General features: G+C 31.5%; 5 protein-coding genes and 1 long non-coding RNA gene across 13 annotated transcripts; 3 read left to right on the forward strand and 3 right to left on the reverse strand.

The window, feature by feature from the left end:
* Positions 1 to 489: 489 nt before the first annotated feature.
* Positions 490 to 1620, reverse strand: LOC104713921 (protein P21). Its single transcript, XM_010431150.3, has 2 exons — positions 987 to 1620; positions 490 to 873 (listed from the first exon to the last, which is right to left on the reverse strand). The coding sequence occupies exons 1-2, from the start codon at positions 1439 to 1441 to the stop codon at positions 630 to 632; spliced, it is 699 nt and encodes a 232-aa protein (XP_010429452.1). The 5' UTR covers positions 1442 to 1620; the 3' UTR covers positions 490 to 629.
* Positions 1621 to 3730: 2110 nt separating this feature from the next.
* LOC104713922 (defensin-like protein 87) lies at positions 3731 to 4570 on the forward strand. Its single transcript, XM_019229578.2, has 3 exons — positions 3731 to 3800; positions 3972 to 4051; positions 4235 to 4570. Exons 2-3 carry the CDS (start codon positions 3985 to 3987, stop codon positions 4402 to 4404), a joined length of 237 nt encoding a protein of 78 aa, XP_019085123.2. The 5' UTR covers positions 3731 to 3800; positions 3972 to 3984; the 3' UTR covers positions 4405 to 4570.
* A 1040-nt stretch (positions 4571 to 5610) lies between these two features.
* On the forward strand, positions 5611 to 6400 carry LOC104713924 (defensin-like protein 87). Its single transcript, XM_019229579.2, has 3 exons — positions 5611 to 5679; positions 5844 to 5923; positions 6139 to 6400. The coding sequence occupies exons 2-3, from the start codon at positions 5857 to 5859 to the stop codon at positions 6306 to 6308; spliced, it is 237 nt and encodes a 78-aa protein (XP_019085124.1). The 5' UTR covers positions 5611 to 5679; positions 5844 to 5856; the 3' UTR covers positions 6309 to 6400.
* A 682-nt stretch (positions 6401 to 7082) lies between these two features.
* LOC104713925 (B3 domain-containing protein REM12) lies at positions 7083 to 9523 on the reverse strand. Of its 3 annotated transcripts, XR_015565994.1 has the most exons (6): positions 9205 to 9523; positions 8885 to 8991; positions 8146 to 8520; positions 7755 to 8060; positions 7234 to 7673; positions 7083 to 7135 (listed from the first exon to the last, which is right to left on the reverse strand). XR_015565994.1 is itself a non-coding variant. In XM_010431152.3 (5 exons), exons 1-5 carry the CDS (start codon positions 9245 to 9247, stop codon positions 7362 to 7364), a joined length of 1143 nt encoding a protein of 380 aa, XP_010429454.1. In that variant the 5' UTR covers positions 9248 to 9523; the 3' UTR covers positions 7205 to 7361. The 3 variants fall into 3 exon arrangements, 2 of the variants coding, with proteins under 2 accessions (XP_010429454.1, XP_010429453.1); XM_010431152.3 differs by lacking the exon at positions 7083 to 7135 and having other exon boundaries at positions 7205 to 7673; XM_010431151.3 differs by lacking the exon at positions 7083 to 7135 and having other exon boundaries at positions 7205 to 7685.
* Positions 9524 to 10968: 1445 nt separating this feature from the next.
* Positions 10969 to 13642, reverse strand: LOC104713926 (B3 domain-containing protein REM-like 2). The gene is made up of 6 exons (XM_010431153.3): positions 13472 to 13642; positions 13304 to 13366; positions 13103 to 13215; positions 12040 to 12372; positions 11486 to 11941; positions 10969 to 11373 (listed from the first exon to the last, which is right to left on the reverse strand). Exons 1-6 carry the CDS (start codon positions 13539 to 13541, stop codon positions 11110 to 11112), a joined length of 1299 nt encoding a protein of 432 aa, XP_010429455.1. The 5' UTR covers positions 13542 to 13642; the 3' UTR covers positions 10969 to 11109.
* Positions 13643 to 17544: 3902 nt separating this feature from the next.
* LOC104713927 (uncharacterized) lies at positions 17545 to 18955 on the forward strand. Of its 6 annotated transcripts, none has more exons than XR_015565995.1 (5): positions 17545 to 17797; positions 18042 to 18126; positions 18249 to 18290; positions 18473 to 18603; positions 18674 to 18955. It is a non-coding gene; the product is annotated as an uncharacterized LOC104713927 (long non-coding RNA). The 6 variants fall into 6 exon arrangements; XR_755694.3 differs by having other exon boundaries at positions 18473 to 18576; XR_015565997.1 differs by having other exon boundaries at positions 17588 to 17797; positions 18048 to 18126; positions 18244 to 18290.
* The last annotated feature ends 4257 nt before the right edge of the window (positions 18956 to 23212 follow it).

Here is a 23212-nt window from a genome sequence, read left to right on the forward strand (position 1 = left end):
GCCCTTTAGAGCTGTCAACATGAAAGAAGAAGAAAAAATGGAACCGACGGAAGATAAGACAGCATTCCTAATAATCTTTGTATTTTAAGTTAAATCCATGGAGAGACGACAAAAATAGAAGATAAGCCAGTAGAAGATTCAAATGCGATATATGGCCACATGGTGGCTTATAAAAGTCATAGGTAGTCCCATTTAATGAAGTATAGGACAGTTGGATCATGTTGAATTGTAGCTGAGAAGATCATGGTGATGGTAAAATAAGCTCAGAGAAAAGTAAGCATTACAAACCCAACTCAAACTTGCTTTAGTTACACCCCAAGAAAATATAAGCACGTATAATAGATGTGTGCATGTGAGACATGGACGTATGCAATTGTTTAATTAGACACGAAAATATTATTCACTCCGTTTCAATTTACTTACTTTATTTGATTTGTCACAAAACAAGACCCATGTTTAATTCACTTGCTAGAAAACCACCGACGAGAGTATATAAATATATATGTACTGAATTTTCAACTATTGATAAGCCAGATGAAACATCAATCGATCTTATTCAGAGCAGTTAATTATTTGGTTTTGTTTTCTCCTATATATGCATATGCATATGCATTGAGAATCGTTTTCATTCATGGACAGAAAATGACATTGTAGTTGGTTCCAGTATTGCAAGTGAATAGACTTGAAGGATCATCTTTAGGGTAACTATAGGCGTCTGGACAACGTTGCTTGAAGAACATAGAGAGTGGGGTTGGTCCACAATTACCGGAGTTGCAACAATGTTCCTCCGTCTTCAACACCGGACACGGTCCGTTGCAAGCACCATCCATTCTTAGTTGGTCAGGACATTGCGCTATAATATCTCCGGTACACCTGTCCAATGGATATATATATATATAAAATAAATTGTTTCACACAAAAAAAAAAAAATATACGTAATTACATGGTATTAGTTATTGTTATGTCAAATTTGAAATTTGATTTACCTGATAACACGACTACATTGTCCAGATGCAGAACTAAACTCCATTGGGATATTAAATCCATCGATCACCGAGATATCGATGAAATCTTGGTCTGCATATTGTTTGAGAGAAAATTCTGCCAAAGTATTTGGTGCTCGTCCATAAGAATTGCACTCAAGGAGACCATTACAGTCTCCAGTCTGGCATCCACCTCTTCCAGAGTTATCGAACTTGCAATTGGTGCGACCCCAAATCCGAGCTCGGATGGTCCCTGGATCGTAAGAAACGCTCCATGTTTCGCCTTGGTTGAGTTGCTTCCCACCGCCAGGTTTTTCTGGAGCAGATGTGGCGGCCCAAACAACATATGGGCAACTGTTCTTCACTGTGAACGTAGCTGCTTCTGCTGAGATCACAAAGTATATAATGGTAACAAATGCAAAGAAAAATACTATGGGGATGGTTTTATGATAAGCCATTTTTTTAAGTACTCTATGGGGCTTGTTCTTTGCTAGATTGTGGTCATCTGGTATTTATATAGAAATGTCAACCAAGGGTTAATAATATTGTGATTTTAATAGATAACGATTATATGGTGGAAATTTTCCATGATTTAATATTTGGAAAGCCATCGTTAATAAGTTGGTCTAGCTAGTTCAGTGTTTTTCTAACATATTTTACTTTTTGAATTGATTTTTCTAAGATACTAAGCAACAAAAGAATTGTCATATTCAGGAAATAATTAGAAAGTAACAAAACCTTGATATGTGTATGTGTGTGGACTTCGCTTGTGTGTAGATTATTCAATTATTTCTATTGAAACTTCATTATGTACGTCCATGAAATCCTACTTTACCATCAGTCTATTACTTGGATTTGTTTGACAAGTCTACCGACTTTGAGGATGCCGACCATATCAAAATCAACTCAATGTGACTATGTGAGTACGGAATGCACAAAACGATGACAACTAAAACAGAGAATTGCATAGAATTGATTAATGTAAGAATGAGATGGCCACACGGTTGAAACTAAAAATCGTACTAAACTTTTAACAAGGATCGGAGTAAGGAGGACGCAATCACAATATCGGAATAGATTAAAAATCTATAGTTCTAGCCAATGTAATACTCATACTCTTTATATGGTGGAAATTTTTCATGATTTAATATTTTGAAGCCATCGTTAATTTGGTCTAGCTAGTTCAGTTTTGAGCTATTATAATTTTTGAATTGATTTTTCTAAGATACTAAGCAACAAAGAATTGTCATATTCAGAAAATAATTAGAAAGTAACAAAAACTTGATATGTGTGTGTGTGGACTTCGCGTGTGTTGGTCATTCTATTATTTCTGTTGAAGCTTCATTAAATTATGTATAGAAATCCAACTTTACCATCAGTCCATCACCTTGGATTTGCTTGACAAGTCTACCAACTTTGAGATGCCAAACATTAAAATTATCCACTGAATGTATTATCAACTCCTGGACCTTTTTAATTATTTTTTTTTTATATAAAAAAATATGGGCCATGGACGGATGGACCTTTCCTCTAAGACTATCCTCATTGGTGGTTCTTAGTTGTTTCTTAGAAAATTTCTTAGTTAGAGAAATTAATTATTAATGAAACAAAATGTAAGAACTGTAAGAAACGTTTCTTATTTTAGGATCACAAGAAACGTTTCTTAAGGATAGGTGGCGCAATATCAATGGGTTGAAAGGTGAAATGAGATTAATGGGGTAAATTTTTTTTTGGCCTTTCTATTTCATTTTCGAGTTTTCTCTTCTATCTCTTTCTCCACAAAATCGTCTTGTTACTTCTTTCTTTTCTTCCAATTGATTCCCACATCTGATTCTTAATGGATTCGTCGTCGATTTGGTTCCGGTGAAGCAGACGACATTTTTTAAAAACATTTTATGTTTTAATTTTAAATGTTGTATGTTATTTTATGTTTTTATTATTAAAATATGTTTCTATGATATATAAAATAATTTTGAATATTTTAAGTTATTAATTATTATTTTATTATATTTATTACTAAGAAACACTTTAACTTGGTTCTACCAATAATCAACAAAATTTTCCTTTTCTTTTAACAAAGTTTCTTCTTCCCTTTTTATTATTAAAAATTACCTTAAGAAACAACTAAGGATCACACTAATGAGGATAGTCTAAGGATACGATATAATTTTTGTTATTAAAATTATAATAAATTTATTTTCAAAGGTTGTAATCGTAAAAAAAATATCTTAAAAACATTTACTTAACATAATTTTGATTTAAAATTTAATTTGAAAAGTCCATTATAATACATTATTTTTTCTTGTGATTGATATCACAAACAATATGGACTCAAGTGATTCAATTAAAAATTCTATGGCTCCTATATATTTGGGAAGTCTTGAACAGTGACTGTTTTGAACACTTTTATTCTATTATTTATTGATATATCAAAGTAATTCTATGTTTAAATAAAAATAACGTTATTTAATTAAATTTACCTGATTCTGTTCAATCGATATACAAAAATGAGTGTGTATTTTCATTCGTGATATACAAAAATATTTGATAGAAATTTATATTTTAGTATAAAGTAACTAATAACTTATTATGTAAACCCAATCTGAATTGGAAATATGATAAATACTAAAATCTGTTGACCAAAATTATAGTAAAAGTTATATTATGGAAAACTCATTACACAATTTTCATTTCATAATTTAGAATATATATATATATATATATATTTGTATATGTATATATAGATACTAAGATACACACTCAAGAAAACCTGAATAAGTTCTTCGTGAGTAACAAAAATATAAGAAAAAAATAAAGGTTAATCATGTGTTCTAGTTTTGTTATTCTATTAACATAAATTTTTGGGCATTCCAACACATATTATTGCAGTTTCGTTATTCTATGTACATATATGTCTCTAATACAAGATTTTCTTCAAATAGTGATTTTGAACCTTACGTTTCTTTACATTTTTTTTTTTTTTTGAAGACTATTCCGACAAATGACAACCAAGAAAATTATATTTCTTTTAATGGTCGTTGCCCTGATCCTTACGCCCATGGTTGCAGGTAAACTTACTTATTTCTTTGTTATATTGTGTGAACACCAAAAATGTGTTTCTCGAACACCAAGAAAATATGTTTTAATGGAGTGGAGTTAAAATTCTTATTTCTCTTTACAATAAACATCTTGAAAATTATTTTTTAATTATCTTGTATTAAACATGTTGTTAATGTTAATGATCGAAATAGGTCAACTTCAGGCTACATGTCGTATTGCGGGGATGTGTAAAGGCCAAAAGGCATGCGATGAAAGATGTGGAGCCTTGGGTACCCAGAGAGGAGGTGTTTGTACAAAATTCTTAGGTGATTTGTATTGTTGCTGCTGGGATCTTCACTTCTCCATTGCTCCTAAAAACTAAATGATTCGTAACTTATAATATGTACTCTCTATTCAACTCAAACAATATATATTCGCATCAGTATGAATAGAAGTATGTGTAAGAAAAAAAATTATGATCTCATCCTAATTCTATGATACCATCAATTCTCACAACCTAATAAATACAACACAAAAAAACAATAAAATAATATCCAAATAAAACCTTTGAAGATCATTCAATCCAACCCAAAAAGTGAATTTTTTTTTGATGAAGGGCATATTTTATTACGATCATCGACATCGATTTCCATGAGATCTTTAGGTTTTTGATCAACATATAACTTTCAGCTAGTTGATGTTGTGTTTGAGCTGTGTAATGCTAGAGATGGATACTTTAACAGTTCTATTTCAGTATTTTTTTTAGTCAATGATAGAGATGTGCGTTTAAACTGAACCAAACCAAACCAAAGTAAGCTCAAACCAATCTAAAACAAACAGAATCCTACATTCAAACCATTCAGTTATATTTCTTTTTAACCCAAACTGTTCGGGTTAATGGGCATAAATTGGGCTTTTGAGTAAAGAAATTTTGTGCTTTTTTAAAGATATTTTTATTAGTTTGTTTTTTTTTAAATATGGGGTTTATAGAAATTTTTCCTGAAAAATGTGATATAAGTTTTACTATTAAAATTATTATAAATACTTATAAAAGATTGTAGTCGTAAAAATTTATTTTAAAAACAATCATTTCACATAATTTTGATTGAAAATTTCATTTGGAAAGTCCATTATTATACATTATGTTTTCTTGTGACTGATATCACAAAAAATATGTACTCAAGTGATTCATTAAAAATTGTATGGCTCCTATATATTTGGGAAGTCTTGAACAGTGACTGTTTTGAACACTTTTATTATATTATTTATTGATATATTAAAGTAATTATATGTTTAAATAAAAATAAATATTTAATTAAATTTACGCGATTCTGTTCAATCTATATACAGTATTTTCATTCCTGATATACAAGAAAATTTGATAGAATATATATTTTAAGTATAAAATAATTAATAACTTATTATGTAAACCCAATTTGAATTGGAAATATGATAAATACTAAAATCTGTTGACCAAGATTTTAGTCAAAGTTATGTTACGAAAACTCATTACAGAATTTTCATTTCATAACTTAGAATAAATATATATATATATATATATATATATATATATATGTATATATAGATACTAAGATACACACTCAAGACAACCTGAATAAGTTCTTCGTGAGTAACAAAAATATAAGAAAAAAGAAAGGTTAATCATGTGTTCTAATTTTGTTATTCTATTAACATATATATTTTTGAATACACATATTTTTTGCTGTTTCGTTTTTCTATGTATTAATATGTCTCTAATACAAGATTTTCTTCAAACAGTGATTTTGAACCTTACTTTTCTTTACATTTTTTTTTTTGAAGACTATTCCGACAAATGACAACCAAGAAAATTATATTTCTTTTAATGGTCGTTGCCCTGATCCTTACGCCCATGGTTGCAGGTAAACTTACTTATTTCTTTGTTATATTGTGTGAACACCAAAAATGTGTTTCTCGATCTGTAATCCATTTAAAACATTCAAATATATTTTAGTGGAGTGGAGTTAAAATTCTTATAAATAAGAAGTTGTGTTTCTCTTTACGATAAACATGTTAAAAAATATTTTTTTAAATTATCTTGTAATAAACATGTTGTTAATGTTAATGATCCAAATAGGTCAACTTCAGGCTACTTGTCGTATTGCGGGGGCGTGTAAAGGCCAAAAGGCATGCGATGAAAGATGTGGAGCCTTGGGTACCCAGAGAGGAGGTGTTTGTACAAAATTCTTAGGTGATTTGTATTGTTGCTGCTGGGATCGTCACTTCTCCATTGCTCCTAAAAACTAAATGATTCGTAATTTATAATATGTACTCTATATTCAGTATGAATAAAAGTATGTATATGACAAAAAAATTATGATCTCATCCTAATTCTATGATACCATTATCTCACAACCTAATAAATAAAACAAAAACAAAAATAATAATATCCAAATTAAACCTTTGAAGATCATCATTCAATCCAACCCAAAAAGTGAAAAAACTAAAATTAAAGAAACTATATATGATCCTACTATAGTTGTAGATGATCACCATTGAGCTGCATCATTTGAACAATAGTTGTGTACTTGGAACAATACAACAACACATACTCGCTCGCACATTCAAACAAATCTAAGGTATCATCAAGGCATGCTTCTTGGCTTGCGTTTCTTCAGTAGTTTACCTTCACTATCATACATCAATTGGGAAAAAGAAACTGCGTTGTTAATTAATGCTCCAAAGCTGACTCATTCGACATTCGCTACAATCAATTGTTCATATGACCATACCAGGTTTTGCCAGTTTTGCTGAGTTGTATAAAACAGATCATTTTCGTTTTTTTTGCTAGTGTATTCATGAAATAAAGAATCACATGAACATTCTAATTTAACTTAACAACCAAACAAAAAAATTGGTTTTAGAATAAGACTTGTTGCAGTTTACATGCTTCTAACTAAACATATTTTTCTTTTAGTCAAGAAGTGAAGGCATAACTCTTTACGCCATTATAGCCTCGCAAAAGTTTCTCCAATTACATTATGCATATACATCATTTCATTTTCTGTTTACCCAACAGAGTTTTCCCATGAATATTCAATGCCATTAGCTCTCATGAATTTAGTTGGAAGATACTGTCAAGATTTCAAGAAAAACAACACCACTAGATATTGATTAGAATTCAAGATAGAAACTAACCCACCTTTGAAACAAGAACTGTTTATTACCTTACCAATGTACAAACTTTGACATCAGGTACAAGTGCTAATGTCACATATCAGTTTTGAATTTAGTGAAGATGAATTGCACCTCTCCTATATGTTGTTCTTGTATTTCTTAGTTTTGTTTCCATTGCTAAGGTTATGTTGAAATAGACTTATTCTCGCTAGCATTTGAACAACACTCTCCTTGCTGCCTCTTATCACTTGTGGACTCTATACTGAACAAACCGAGCATAGGAGTTGTATCTTCCCAAATCGACTCCAACGTGAAAGATACACCAACCTCTAAGCCGTTTGCTTTTGCAAACTCTTTCCAGCCCTTTCCTAAACTCATTCTCCCTCTGCTTTCTTGTAGAAGATTTGCAATCCACTTTGTACCATCTTTTCCCAATAAAGCTATTTTCCCAGGTTTGTTCATATCATTTTCTCTCATGAATGACAATGGAAGACCCTGGAAAAGATTCTATAACCAATAAGAACACAAGTAATATAACTAACTAACCTTCTAAAACACGAGTTGACTGAAACTCACCAGTCTATTGTTGTTAAGGCTGTCATGTGTAACTGTTAGTGTCACAAATCGGTTCTGGATTTTTACTTCCTTACAGAACAAATTGAGTACAGGAGTTGCATTTTCCCATATTAACTCCAGTGTGAAGGATTCACCTATCTTCAATCCGTTTGCTCTAGAGAAATCTTTCATACCTTTTCCCAAACTCATTCTTCCTGAGTTTTCACGTAGAAGGTTCGCCGCCCACCTTATACCATCTTTTCCCAACAAAGTTACCATCCTTGGGTTGTTCATACCATTTTCCCTCACAAATGGCAATGGAAGATACTGGAAAATATTCAATAGAGAATTAAAATAAACACACTTTTGTTGTGCAATAAAACTATCAACAGTTATTGTTTGATGAACTCACCAGTCTACTGCTTTTAAGGCTGTCATTTGTAAGTGTTAAAGTCACAAATCTGTTACGGTTTGGTGGTGAAGTTGAATCACTATCACTGTGACTACTGTTATTGTCTCCATGTGTTCTATCATTCTCAGATTTTGTAGGCCAGACACTGAGCAAAGGCGTTTCCCCGTTTTCCATTAGCTTGAACGTGAAAAAGCTTCCTGCATATTTGCCGTTTTCGTCACAGAAATGTTTCCAACCTCTGCTTATGTAACAAGTATCAGATAATTTGTTGAACCGCAGATCCATCGCCCATGATCTTTCCTCTCCATCTTTTAAAACAATCTTGCAGCATTTTCTTTTAAGATCATTAGAGCTTGTAAAATCTTGTGGAAGATACTGCAAAACAGACAAAGGGTTTCAAACATTTTCAGCATTTCTTCATGACACCAAAGCTGTGTTTAGTTTTCATGACTAACCTGAAAAAAAAAAAAAACCACTTCCAAAAAACTGAATATAAAATATTTTGACAAGCTTTGGAGCTAACTTTCACAAGTTTTTCCTAAACCAAACAGAAATGCCCAGCTAACAGTCACAAGACTGAATTGCATATCACTTAGACTAAAAGGGTTCAGACATCTCATTATTAGACCATCCTGTAAAGAACACTTTGTCTAAGTTTCATGACAAACCAAAACCAAAATGCCCACATCTAAGAAACAACAACATGAGTATGCAATAGTGCAGTTAATAAAAAACAAACCAGTGCATCTGTTTCTAGACTTGCAGCTGTGACATGGGCAACAAAACAAGAGCAATCTGGTTCTGTTTCAGGATTGTTCTGCTTCACTTTCTTCTTTCTTTGATACTCTGTATTATATAAACACCCAAAAGGTTAAACCTTGATGCTTTAATTTTCCTGTTCTTGAAACAAATCTTACCAAAGCAAGTAATTTTGATCTCACTAATGTTTAAAATTGCTTCAAATTTTTGCAGATTTCAATCGAATTATAAGATATAGTTTGATTGAGGCAAAATTACATCCACAGAGTTTTTAAATAATAAATATGATTTGATTCTTACCGATGTTGTTGTCGTGATGATCTGAAGCATCCTCAATCATCATATCTACTCCTTCTGGGTTTGATCGGTGGTGACCCAAGCGCTGTTCATAGAAAGCTCCGGAATATCTCAAAACAATTGGGGTTTTTTCTTTTTTTTTTTAATAATTTATTAAATAGATGATATGAATTTTAAACAAAAACGTTTATTATCTACTTAATTAAATGATATTTTATCAGCAAATAATTAAATTAATTGAATTATGAAAAGATATCATGTTTTTCATATGAATAACCTTTTTATTGCTTCTTTTTTTTTTTACCAAAAAATTAATATCAATAAGAAAATCTTTGACCTTAGAACCTTTTATGATGTTTGTGTTGTCACTTGTCATTTGGAGACTTGGAAATTTATTTTTTTTTTTTTCATTTAGTTAAGAATTTTTTAAAAAAAATATTAATTCTAACTTAATTAGAAATGGAAATTATATAAAGTAATTTGTTTACGACAGATTATTAATTAAATTTTTGAAAACAAGATTACCTCGATTTAAAAAACAACAATTTAAAATAGCTGGCAGTGGAAAAAAACAATTAACCAAAATAAAAATCAATGAAGAAAAAACATCAATTTTTTTTTTAAAAAAATCTTTATTAACAAATAAACCTAAAATGAAATAATTCAATAGACAACTCAGCCAAAAATAAATATAAGTCATTTAAATTTTAGAAAATCAACTATGTAAAACAAAACAAAAAAAAAAATCCACATTTATTCCGAACTGTGTAATTCTTTGATGTATTTCAAATAAACATATCATGAAAGACAACAGATGTATTTCAAATATCCTTATCTTGAGAAAACCGACCACCAACAGAGAATCCTCATGTATTCCCAATTATGTAATTTTTCGCTTCCAGACAATATACATTCTGTAATATATTCTTTGTAGCTCCGCTAAAGTTGTCGTACAACGTCTGGTATTAAGAGCAACCCCTCCACACCACACTCCATTCTTGGCCTCCAAAACCCCTCATGTCGTAGCCAATTTTGGGTTACCATGAGAAGTACTATACGTATTAAATTTCACCCAACCAATTGGTGGTACCGTCCACCCTATCATTTTTTTGATCCGAGTTACCTCTGACTGGTTTCCATGTATCTTTCGGTTTGCCATGGTCACTTCTTTTGCTAATTCCTTTATAAAACTTGTCATATCCCGATATTTACCATTAACCCCCAAAACATTACCACTTCCAACCCCACCAGACCGTCATAGCAAACATACTTGACAAATGTTTGTATCACATAAGTGGCATCTAAAACGGTCAGCATTCGTTGCCCAACCAACCAAAGAAACAACCTGACTCTCCCGGTGTCACCACTCTCCACACGCGGTCTTTTTTGGTGATTCTTTCCGGATTAGTAGCATATATGTAGACCTAACTGAAAACCCTCCATCCGCACTACCACACCAAACTAGACTATCTTGTGTCCGTTTGATTTAAAAAAAAAAAAACTATCTTGTGTCCTAATAACATTATTTAAAAAAAACATTTAAATAAACAAAGAAGGGTATTACTACAAATTTCAAATCAAATTTTCTTCAAAGTTAGTATAAAGTTGAGTGTAATCTTTAAGATAATAAAATTTAGAGTATTTATAGAAGTCCCTAAAAAAATAGACAAAGAAAAGAACAATTGTTTGAATTTACACAGAAACCCGTATCAACATATAAATGATTTACTCTTAAATTTTAGAATAAAATCAAGATAGGACACAAAATAGAAAGAAAACACACCTCTTTGATTAAAATAACATATAGTACTCCTTTAAATGAACTACACATGATAATGCTTATTTATTAGCCAGTTTCTTTAGCTTCACAAACGAAAATAATTGGCTTAATTTCTGAGTTTAACATACTTAAACATTTATGTTTATTCCCCGGGGTTTGGCACGAAATTGAAGTACCGGAGTATTGTCAACGTTGTGCTTGAATTCTAAAGAGAACGAGGCTCCTATCTTCACTCCATTAGCTTTACAGAAGTTTTTCCAACCGATTCCTACATTTACGGTTCCATCTCTTGACATATATCCACACCACGACACAGATCCTTTTCTACCCAACAAAACTATCTTTCCAGGTGTGTCGATGCCATTAGCTTTCATGAATTGACTTGGAAGATACTGCAAAATATTTGAACAAACACCACAACTTGTTACTGATTATAATTCAAGTAAAAGCAAATCTCACCAATATATAAAACCAAGGGTATATTGTTTTTGTAAGCTTACGTACCAGCATACATGCTTTGGCATCTTGACGAACAAGTGGTAATATCACTAATCGGTGCTTTTCGATTAGTGATGCTGCATTGATCGGCTCCTCTATGTTCTTGCCTTTGTCACGTTTTTTTCCATCCTTAGCTCCATTGGAAACAGACACTTTCTTGCAAAATCCAGAAAATTTCGGTTTGGGTCCCCTTTTTATGTATTTTCTAGTCTTTGTATCGGACAACCTGAGGATAGGAGTTGCATTTTCCCAGATGCACTCCAGTGTAAATTTTTTACCAACCTCCAAATCATTTGCTAGAGCAAATTCCCTCCAAGCTTTCCCCAAACTCAGTCTCCCAAAGTTTCTTTCTGAGGTTTCCCGTACAAGATTTGCGATCGTCCTTGTACCATCTTTTCCCAGTAGTGTTACCAGCCTTGTTTCGGCCAAGCCATTTCTTCTCATGATTACCGATGGAAGATACTGAAAAAAAAAAAAAAAGTATATTTGAAAAGATGAATGAAATGAAAGATGCCAACATGCCAATATATATGGAAGATATGATGAATGAATGAACTCACCAATCTGCAGTTTTTGAGACTGTCATATGAGAGATTTAGTGTCATAAAATTGTCCACGTCTTCTGAAGTTTCATAACAGAGAGTAGCTTTGGAATGGGAGAAGCTGAGAAAAGGCGTTCCCCGCTTTATCATTAGTTCGAAGGTAAACACACCTCCTACCTTTTTGCCGAGTTCATCACAGAAATGTCTCCAACCTCTGGTTATGTAAAACCTATTAGAGAATTGGTTGTACCTCATTTCCAGTTCCCATGAGTTACCCCAACCATCAGCTAAAACAACCTTGCACAATTTTTTTGGTAGACCACAAGAGCCTGTGAAATCTTGTGGAAGATACTGCAAACAAACAAAACAAACAAAAAAGGGTTTAAACATTTTCAACCTTTCCTCATCACACAAAGCTTCAAACAAAAAACTTTGTTTTGAAAATTAAATACAAGAAAATACAAGTGATGTTTGAAAGTTTTAGAGAATATAACATCCTTGTGATAGTTTGTATATAGATGTATATTATTAATTTGTTACCAACCAATATATAACAAATATTATTGTAATAGCTATAAGTGTCTTCTATAACATATATATAAGACAAACCTAATCGTAGCATGGATTTCAAAACCTAGTTCTCTTAATACTTTCATAATATCTGAATATACTCAACTTATAACCCCAGTTGCAAGGCTTTCAATAACCCCTATTTCTAGCTTTGTAATTGATTGCTCTCACCATATCAGACAAAACAAGGTCGAAATAAAATGCAAGTAAGAAACACCAAAGCGAACCAAAATTGAGATTAAAATAAATTGGAAACCAAAACTGTATTGAGGTTAACTTTTGATTATATATCAACAAGCTTTCACCTAAACCAAACTGGCCACTAACAAAACAACAATCAAATCTGAACTGAAATGAACAATTCAAGAAAACATCAGTTCATCTTATATGTGGAAGTCGTTAGTCAGTCCAAGAAAACATCATCAGTTCATCTCATCTTTCAGTTAGTGACTTAATTAAGCACATTCGGGCAATAACAATTTAAGAAAACGTTTGGTATAAGCAAGCGCACCAGAGTATCTGATTCCAAATTGGAAGCCGTGACAAGGGCAAAAAATGAGGAGTTGTCCGGACCAGCTTCGGGTATCGATTCCTTCGTCTTCCCTCTTTTCGCTCTCTCAAGCACTGTGACATTAAAATCCGACATGTTAATTTAAACCCGCGCGCCTCGGGTACAACGATAGAACGGGACTGAGGATGTTATGTTACGTACCCTCGTTTTCGTGAACATCACCACCTTCCTCTGCCGGACGCTGATGCTTCTCCGAGGTGTTAACTGTGTATAACATGTAAAAAAATTCTCTCGTCATACAGATCCATGCACACAAGACTATTTCAGTTCAGATCTGATTATGTTCCGTAGATTAAAAACCAAACTTACCAGTCTTATTAAGATCAATGTTTCTGGGGCTGGGTAGTTGTCGGACGTCACAAGCGCTTACAACAGACATCTTTGCCTGTGGAGAAGAAAAAAAAAAGATTTTGTTGTATAAATCTGGTCGGGGCGAAGAAGATGGAAATGAAAGTTGTGGTTGTCTGAATGACTTTTATAAACCCAAATGAAGTAAAATAAAACCCTAATGAAAAGATAAGAAAAAAATCTGATGTTACCTTTAAAGAGAGCTTTGCATTTAGAGAAAATTGACACCTGGGCGCATAGACTAAATATAGCTAAGTCAATTAATTTAATTTTGTTGAAAGAAATTTTAAGTATTTAACATAATAGATTTAATTTATTCAACATGGGTTTTTTTTTTCTTTTCATTTGGTTTTATTGGGCTTTTAAGTTTTAAGAGTTCAGTTTTGTTTATGTTTTGAGTCGAACTAATAATTGAATTGTTGGAAAAGAGGAAAATAAGTTTGGTGAAATATGTTCTAAAAAAAAATTAAAGCCAATTATACCCTTAACTAAAAAATAAAAGTAGTTAATTGAGAAAATGAATTTTTCTTTTTTTTTTTTTTTGAACAAAAAAAATTATAATATGAATATCAAACAAATTGATGGATTATTTGTTAAGTAGATTTTTTTTAGAAATTTAAAATTTTAAATGGGCTTATAGCTAAATATTAGGATTTGCTAAAGTTTCTAAAGATTTTATCAATCTAGGTTAGGAGTATCTCAGGTCTTTGGGGATCCCAATGTACGGTATAAGGTTGTCGAAGCGGTTTCTAATATGCGCTGGTGTCTCTTAGGAACCGCCGAGGTACTCAATACCGAGACTTTGTTGAACAGATGCGTACAACATCACTACCCATTTTACATTGCTTTGTGGAGATCGGGTGAGAATGAATTTCGTCCGGCTACGTGCACTTGGAATATGATTCGCCTAGAGAAGCCTACTAAATGTTGGCATCGCATTGTTTGGTTACCACAGGGGATACCATCATACCACGTTATGCTTTCATTACTTGGCTAGCCCTAAGCCATCAAACATTTTTTTCTGTAGTGAACCGAATGAGACTAGGGATCACATATTCTTCGCTTATCCATTCTCTTTGACCCTTTGGATTGATGTTGCAAAGCCTTTGCTTCAAAGTGGGATCACACCGGACTGGAATCGCACTCTCCGATCACTGTTCTCTCGCAGGGCTCAGTCTCACCGACTCCACTCTCCTCCGGATCAGCTTCCAATCAGTCATTTACCATATTTGGAGAGAACGTAATTAAACACCAATCTCTCCCCAAGTCTTGGCTCAACGCATCATTAAGATCATCTCGTGTCGCCTCACGTCCCTCAACTATGGCTCAGATTCAAAATACGGTGGTTTAGCTCAACGCTGGGATCAAATACACCACCTATAAATTTAGAGCGACATCATGTTTTTGTTTAGGTCCTAGGCACCATGTCTCTGGTGTGAGTGCTTCCCGAGACTATGGTATTACCTATGCTCTCTGTTTCTTAAATTGCATGTACATATGCCCTTTTTTATATATAAATTTCCCATCTTATAAAAAAAAAAACAAACAAATACGCCCTCAAATTTCACATCTTTAGATTGTTTCATTTATGCTATATGTGAAATACACAATTACTATATGTTGCTTACAAACATTACTTATATATAGTCATAATCAAATATCCAATAATCGTACCAGTGAAGAATATATGTTTTGTTCAACAATCAAATAATATAACACATAGGGTTTATGTGATTTCCTCGGGAGTGTGGAATGTATAAACTTCCTGTCGAGATCAGTAAGCCATGTGGGAACCTCCATTGTAAGAGAATGTGAGATTGAGAAAAATTCAGAAGTCAAGAAAGGATGAGATGTTTGGATTCAATTCTCTCGGGGTACGTGTTCTTTTTTTCAATAACACACTCTGAATCAATTCTTTCGGGGTCTCATTGTCTTAATACGGCTTTTATTAGTAGTTTTATGCGGGTTTTATACGACAAACAAAAAAAGTAGTTTTCTATACTGTTTGTACTATTTAGAGTCTTTTCAAGTTAATTATGCAAAAACAAGGAAAATATAAAGCAAAAACAAAGCATTAGAATAACATATGTTTTTCAAAAGTTTGGCATTTGTTTAAGAACTTCCTGACCTACATTTGTTTTATGATCTTTATGGTGTTGGAAAGCTGGAAGAGTTAGGGGGTGTAACAAATCATTTGAAGTAATTAGTGTCAAAATTACAAATCATGTATCAAGATCAAACAATCAAATTGCTGATTTTCTTGCAAAAACTATTGAACACAAATTTTCTCTATCATCATTATGTTCCTCAATTCCTTATTAACAGCTTACATTGTAATCATGTTCAATCTATATTTTAATAAAATGCAGAAGTTACAAAATTAAAAAAAAAAAAAACAAACAAAACAAAACAAAACATGCATCATTCAACCATGAATCTTAAAAACTCTTGTAAAATTCAGTGTTATTAAAATAGTTACTAGGAAAAGTATTTTAAAATCTAGTGTTACTGGAAAAAGGATTGCTTTAATTAAAAATAAAAATATATATCCAAATTTTATGATTTAAGTGGTATATTTAGGAAAATCTTACAACAAATCTTACCAACTTCTTTAAATTCACCTAAAATAATCAAAATTATCTAATAATGATTAAAACTCAAATGATATAAAATATAGGTTTGAATGCATCTCCTTTATCTATAAGTTTGAGTTACATTTTTCCAAAAAGTTAGATACCCATAGTCAATAATAATAAATTATGTACTTTAGGTAAATAACTAAATGATAAAAATATAATTAAACGATAATCAACTTTTTAACTAAAAATAGTTTTTTTGCTAATAGAAATCAAATTATTTTATTAAATAATGCACATCTTATAATTTTCAAGTCTCGTGCAAATATATATAAATAAACAACACTGTTGAATAGCTAAACACACCAATTCTTTCTGAGTCCTTTCTTTTCCAAAATCACAAACAATGGATTTAACAAGAAACCAAGACAAAATATCCAGTTTACCAGATTTCATATTGGTTCTGATCATCTCTACCTTGCCATTGAACCAAGCTGTGAAAACAAGTATCCTCTCGAAGCGCTGGAGGAATCTTTATCCACTAGTAAAAAAAATTCTTATAGCTACGATCTAGTCATGAAATTTCGTGGCTTATTTCATAACATTCACGAATTAGTCACTCACTCGAAACGTGACTGTTTTCGTGACTTTTTGTAGCTTTTTCGTGACAAGTTGAGTCACGAATTTATTAGTGGCTATATCGTGACTATATCTTATCTACGTATCAAATTCATAACTAAATCGTGACTATTAACTATCAAAAACTATGTCGTATTAGTGTGGCTAATGGAATTATAAATAAAAGTTAAGGTTTTTATATAATAGCCACGAATTTGCCACGGATAATTCGTGACTATATGAAACTCCAAATAAGCATAAATTCTAAAACTATAAAATCTAAAAAGAAATCTAATTACAACATTCCCAAAAGCTAAAATCTAACAATTGTAAAAAGATTGTAGTTTTTCAAATCTAATATTTTTCAGACCTAACCACAAATTTAAACCTTTACTCCAAACCCTATACCCCAAACCTTAACTCCAAAACCTATACTCCATCATAAACATAGAACAAAAATATAAATATTATATATTCATATTTAAACCATATATATATATATATTAAATAAAATCAATCTTTGAAATTATATTTATAAAATTTTGAAATATTTATTTTAAAAGTTTTTAAAATCTAATCATATTCTTAATTAACCTTGAGTTATATTTAGTGTATGTACTTTTAATATATCACTCCACACTTAGAAATGTACTTTTAATATATCACTCCACACTTAGAAAAAACAATCATATAATTGTTACTCAAAATTTTTAAAATAATAAAATTGTTATGTAAAACAGTTATAAGTTGTTATTCAAAATGAAATAATTAAATTAAATATAAAACCAAAATTATTTTTGTTTGGACGGACAAAACCAAAATTTGGCAAAAAAAATTCCCACCATCCCACTAATTTTTTTTGGTTAAAGTGAAAATATTTGGTACAAGGTTAAAGACCTAGATTCTTCTTCTTTCGTCGACATAATAAACACTTAGAAAAAAAAGCCGTAAACTCCATCTCTGCCGCATAGACACTCAGATCTATTCCTCTTCGATACTAGCTCTGATCTCTTCGACTTTGACTCGCCATGACTCTCCCCGACCGACAGCACCACCTAACATCGCGCTCGACCCTCTGTTTCTGGCCTGACAGGTACTCGTTCTGTCTCCTTCTCCTTCTCGTGATTTGTTGAGTTGAGAAATTAAAGCTCTCACTGCTTCTTTCTCCCTTTGTATTAGGTTGTTTAGAGATTTTGTTCCTGTTGGCTGTTGTTGTTAGGGTTCAATTTGTTCTTGTTGCTGTTTTTTATTTATTTAATCTTAGTTTCAACTTAGATGATGTTTATATTTGTTTGACTTAATCTTCCTTGTTTTTGTTTCTTGTTCAATTTTCATAGTTACAGATTAGAAGCGTTGAACTCAACCTAGTCAACTGCTCTTCTTTCTCCGCCTCTGTTTCCCTTCCGTCTCTCCGATTTCAGGGTAAAGCTTTCAATCGTGAATCGTGAATTTCAGATATTACTACTCTGGCTGAAAATATATTGATGCAAGTTACTTCTATGTGTGCTAATTTAATTGTGTATTTACTTTACTTGCCAGTTTAGGCTACACAAACGATATATAGGAGAGGTCAATCCAAGAAACAAGTAAGCAAAGCTTTCCTACTTGTTATATATGAACGAAAATACTTTTTCATATATATGATAAGGAAAAATATTTCAATGGATCTTTATTGGAAGTTTTAAGTAACTTAATTTGTGTTTGTTTGTTCTGTTAATTTTCTATAATTTTCTGTCTTTGAAACTGATGTTACTTTCTCTTATCTCAGGTTTTGGTGTTGAGCTGTGGCTGTCTACAAATTCATCCGAACAACATGGCAAAGCAATATCTTGGGACCATGGAGGTGCTGGACATTTTGTTCCTCATAAGAGGGTAGATACTTAGTGGCATACTTCCGTGGTTAGTTTTTTTTTCCTCTAAGTTAACTCATTTTTCTAACTTACTTACAACTACTATTTTTTTTTTGTAGCAACACTACTACTGCAGTCGTTTGCAGAGGATGATTCTTTCAATAGTATCGGCCAAAATGCCTCTTCACGTGCCATTTCTTCTCGCATTGTCCTTAGATGCATGGTGTGCATAGTTTTTGTAATTTCAGTTTCAGGTTTGTTTGTGAAACATCTAGGTATCTAGTTAAGATATTTTGTATGACTATGTGAGTCTTTTAGAAATGTAAGATTAGAGTGCTTGTTGTAATTGAAAATATTGGTATTTGGATTTCATGGTTTTAAATTTGGAATTTCATTTCAGATTTCTGATTTTTACAATTTAAATTAATTTTTTTTTGGACAAATACACAATTAGCCACAAAATAATTAGACACAAATTCGTAGCTAGGCTAGTCACCAAGTAGCTACAGATACTTCATGGCAGAAAATATGGTCCTTCGTGACTAAATTTGCCACGAAACGTGGGTGATAATTACGTAGCTAAACAGACACGAAAAAGCCATGAATTAAATTAGTTACGAGGCTATAGACACGATTTTTTTTCGTGGCTATATAATGAAATAGTCACGAATTTTATAGTTCAGCCATAAAAATTTTAGTAGCTATACGTGTTTTTTTTACTAGTGATCGTAAATCGTTTACGAACGACATCGTTTTCAAAGAGTCGGACTTTGTGACATGTTACGCTTCAAACGATGAAGAAACCAAAAGGGTTACAAGGGTTTCTTTCATTCGCTTCATGCTTGGATGGGTTTTGAGACTTTCAGCTCAAGCCATCGAAAGTTTCGACCTTTATATATCAAAGCCGATGGGTTTTGAAACACATATCAACTCGCTGATGGAATTCGCAGTTCCCTCAAATACACTATATTGTCTTATATATTCTTTAGATTGTTTCACTTATGCTATATGTGAAATACACAATTACTATATGTTGCTTACAATCTTACATACACACCCATTGTTTTTGAAACTCAGTACGTTTAAATTTTTGTAAGAGGAAATTTGTAAAAATATACTAGAATAACAATAATTTTTATAAAATAGATGCTCATTCTATTTTTTTGACAACTAACATTTTAAATGCCAATTAACTAAATTATTATTTATCCTCACTAGTTACTAGCTAGAGATTACAAACATTACTTATATATAATCATAATCAAATATCCAATAATCGTACTAGTGAACAATATATGTTTTGTTCAATAATCAAATTATATAACACATAGGGTTTATGTGATTTCCTAGGGAATCAGAGCCGTGCCTCCGTGAGGCAAAAGTAAACTCTCGCCTACGGCCAAATTTTTGGGAAAAATTATAAAAGATAATATACTTCAATTTATTGCAATAACTAGCTAGAGAAAGGCTTACCTTATATATAGAAACAACGTGGTATTTTAAATATTAGATATTTTTAATCTAGAGTAACGTTAAAACTTAAAACTGAGTGGACCAAAAATCAAACATTGGAAATACAAATAGTGATAACTTATATATTCATATTCAGAGATTAATATAGTTATGTTGCCACTTTTTATACCAAAAAGTTGTTTTAGAAATTTTTGATTTATATGAATTATAAAAGGATAAAAATTTCCAACACCGCCTCCGGCCTCCATATCTCTAAGCATAATGGATGTAAGCCATGTCGAGAAGGAATTGTTAACCATCTTGAGTTCGGCATTGACGTCTCTCATCGTAAATGAAATAACTACGAAAGTAGAGAAGGCTACCAGTAAACACAAAAATGTTGTGAGCTTTGTGGGAACCTCCATTGTAAGAGAATATGAGATTGAGAAAAATTCATAAGTCAAGAAAGGATGAAATGTTTGGATTCAATTATCTTGGGGTCTGGTTGTCTTAAATACGGATTTTATTAGTAGTTTTATGCGGGTTTTATACGACATAAAAAAGTAGTTTTCTACTGTTTGTATTATTTAGAGTCTTTTCAAGTTAATTATGAAAAAACAAGGAAAATATAAAGCAAAAACAAGGAAAATATAAAGCAAAAACAAAGCATTAGAATAAGATATGTTTTTCAAAAGTTTGGCATTTGTTTAAGAACTTCCCGACCTATATTTGTTTTATGATCTTTATGGTGTTGGAGAGCTGGAAGAGTTAGGGGGTGTAAAAATCATTTGAAGTAATTAGTGTCAAAATAACAAATCATGTATCAAGATCAAACAATCAAATTGCTGTTTTTCTTGCAAAAACTATTGAAACACAAATTTTCTCTATCATCATTATGTGTTCCTCAATTCCAAACAGCTTACATTGTTATCATGTTCAATCTCTATTTTAATAAAATGCAGAAGTTACAAAAAAAAACAAAAAGAAACAAACAAAACAAAACGAAACATGCATCATTCAACCATGAATCTGAAAACTCTTTTAAAATTCAGTGATATTAAAATAGTTATTAGGAAAAGTATTTTAGATCTAATGCTACTGGAAAAGGATTGCTTTAATTAAAATTAAAAATATATATCTAAATTTTATGGTTTAAGTGGTATATTTAGTGAAATCTTACAACAAATCTTAAAATTCACCTAAAATTATCAAAATTATATAATAATGATTAAAACTCAAATGATATAAAATATAGGTTTGAATGCATCTCCTTTATCTTTAAGTTTGAGTTATATTTTTCCAAAAAGTTAGATACCCATAGTCAATAATAATAAATTATGTACTTTAGGTAAATAACTAAATGATAAAAATATTATTAAAAGATAATCAACTTTTTGACTAAATTTTTTTTTTTTTGCTAATATAAATCAAATTATTTTATTAAAGAATGCATTATAAATAGACAGCACTGTTGAATAGCTAAGCACACCAATTCTCTCTGAGTCCTTTCTTTTCCAAAATCACAAACAATGGATTCAAGAAGAAACCAAGACAAAATATCCAGTTTACCAGATTTCATTCTGGTTCTGATCATCTCTACCTTGCCATTGAACCAAGCTGTGAAGACAAGTCTCCTCTCGAAGCGCTGGAGGAATCTTTATCGTAAATCGATTACGAATGACATCGTTTTCAAAGAGTCGGACTTTGTGACATGTTATGCTTCAAACGATGAAGAAACCAAAAGGGTTACTAGGGTTTCTTTCATTTGCTTCATGCTTGGATGGGTTTTGAGACTTTCAGCTCAAGCCATCGAAAGTTTCGACCTTTATATATCAAAGCCGATGGGTTTTGAAACACATATCAACTCGCTGATGGAATTCGCAGTTCCCTCAAATACACTAATATTGTCTTATATATTCTTTAGATTGTTTCACTTATGCTATATGTGAAATACACAATTACTATATGTTGCTTACAATCTTACATACACACCCATTGTTTTTGAAACTCAGTACGTTTAAATTTTTGTAAGAGGAAATTTGTAAAAATATACTAGAATAACATTAATTTTTTAAAAATAGATGTTCATTCTATTTTTTTGAAAATTAACATTTTAAATGCCAATTAACTAAATTATTATTTATCCTCACTAGTTACTAGCTAGAGATTACAAACATTACTTATATATAATCATAATCAAATATCCAATAATCGTACTAGTGAACAATATATCTTTTGTTCAATAATCAAAGTATATAACACATAGGGTTTATGTGATTTCCTAGGGAATCAGAGCCGTACCTCCGTGAGGCAAAAGTAAACTATCGACTACGGCCAAATTTTTGGGAAAAATTATAAAAGATAATATACTTCAATTTATTGCAATAACTAGGTAGAGAAAGGCTTACCTTTTATATGGAAACAACGTGGTATTTTAAATATTAGATATTTTTAATCTAGAGTAACGTTAAAACTGATTGGACCAAAAATCAAACATTGAAAATACAGATTGTGTTAACCTATATATTCATATTCTGAGATTAATATAGTTATGTTGCCACTTTTTATACCAAAAAGTTGTTTTAGAAATTTTTGATTTATATGAATTATAAAAGAAAAATAATTTCCAACACCGTCTCTGCCCTCCATATCTCTAAGCACAATGGATGTAAGCCATGTCGAGAAGGAATTGTTAACCATATTGAGTTCGGCATCGACATCTCTCATCGTAAATGAAATAACTACGAAAGTGGAGAAGGCTACCAGGAAACAGAAAAATGTTGTTAGCTTTGTGGGAACCTCCATTGTAAGAGAATATGAGATTGAGAAAAATTCATAAGTCAAGAAAGGATGAGATGTTTGGATTCAATTCTCTTTGGGTCTGGTTGTCTTAAATACGGCTTTTATTAGTAGTTTTATGCGGGTTTTATACGACATAAAAAAGTAGTTTTCTACTGTTTGTATTATTTAGAGTCTTTTCAAGTTAATTATGCAAAAACAAGGAAAATATAAAGCAAAAACAAGGAAAATATAAAGCAAAACAAAGCATTAGAATAAGAGATGTTTTTCAAATTAAGTTTGGCATTCGTTTAAAAACTTCCCGACCGACATTTGTTTTATGATCTTTATGGTGTTGGAAAGCTGGAAGAGTTAGGGGGTGTAACAAATCATTTGAAGTAATTACTGTCAAAATAATCATGTATCAA

The sequence above is a fragment of the Camelina sativa genome, chromosome 9 (assembly GCF_030686135.1).
Source record: "Camelina sativa cultivar CO46 ecotype springtype chromosome 9, ASM3068613v1".
Lineage (NCBI taxonomy): Eukaryota > Viridiplantae > Streptophyta > Magnoliopsida > Brassicales > Brassicaceae > Camelina > Camelina sativa.

What these genes read in the sequence shown, in the direction of transcription:
- LOC104713921 (XM_010431150.3), bottom strand. Translation starts at nt 1,441, where the DNA reads ATGGCTTATCATAAAACCATCCCCATAGTATTTTTCTTTGCATTTGTT. An exon ending in CAATGTAGTCGTGTTATCAG is followed by an intron (nt 874 to 986) that starts GTAAATCAAATT and finishes TCCATTGGACAG; the next exon opens with GTGTACCGGAGATATTATAG.
- LOC104713922 (XM_019229578.2), top strand. Translation starts at nt 3,985, where the DNA reads ATGACAACCAAGAAAATTATATTTCTTTTAATGGTCGTTGCCCTGATC. An exon ending in CCTTACGCCCATGGTTGCAG is followed by an intron (nt 4,052 to 4,234) that starts GTAAACTTACTT and finishes TGATCGAAATAG; the next exon opens with GTCAACTTCAGGCTACATGT.
- LOC104713924 (XM_019229579.2), top strand. Translation starts at nt 5,857, where the DNA reads ATGACAACCAAGAAAATTATATTTCTTTTAATGGTCGTTGCCCTGATC. An exon ending in CCTTACGCCCATGGTTGCAG is followed by an intron (nt 5,924 to 6,138) that starts GTAAACTTACTT and finishes TGATCCAAATAG; the next exon opens with GTCAACTTCAGGCTACTTGT.
- LOC104713925 (XM_010431151.3), bottom strand. Translation starts at nt 9,247, where the DNA reads ATGATGATTGAGGATGCTTCAGATCATCACGACAACAACATCG. An exon ending in GTCTAGAAACAGATGCACTG is followed by an intron (nt 8,521 to 8,884) that starts GTTTGTTTTTTA and finishes TCTGTTTTGCAG; the next exon opens with TATCTTCCACAAGATTTTAC. An exon ending in GCCTTAAAAGCAGTAGACTG is followed by an intron (nt 8,061 to 8,145) that starts GTGAGTTCATCA and finishes AATATTTTCCAG; the next exon opens with TATCTTCCATTGCCATTTGT.
- LOC104713926 (XM_010431153.3), bottom strand. Translation starts at nt 13,541, where the DNA reads ATGTCTGTTGTAAGCGCTTGTGACGTCCGACAACTACCCAGCCCCAGA. An exon ending in CATTGATCTTAATAAGACTG is followed by an intron (nt 13,367 to 13,471) that starts GTAAGTTTGGTT and finishes TGTTATACACAG; the next exon opens with TTAACACCTCGGAGAAGCAT. An exon ending in GTCTCAAAAACTGCAGATTG is followed by an intron (nt 11,942 to 12,039) that starts GTGAGTTCATTC and finishes TTTTTTTTTCAG; the next exon opens with TATCTTCCATCGGTAATCAT.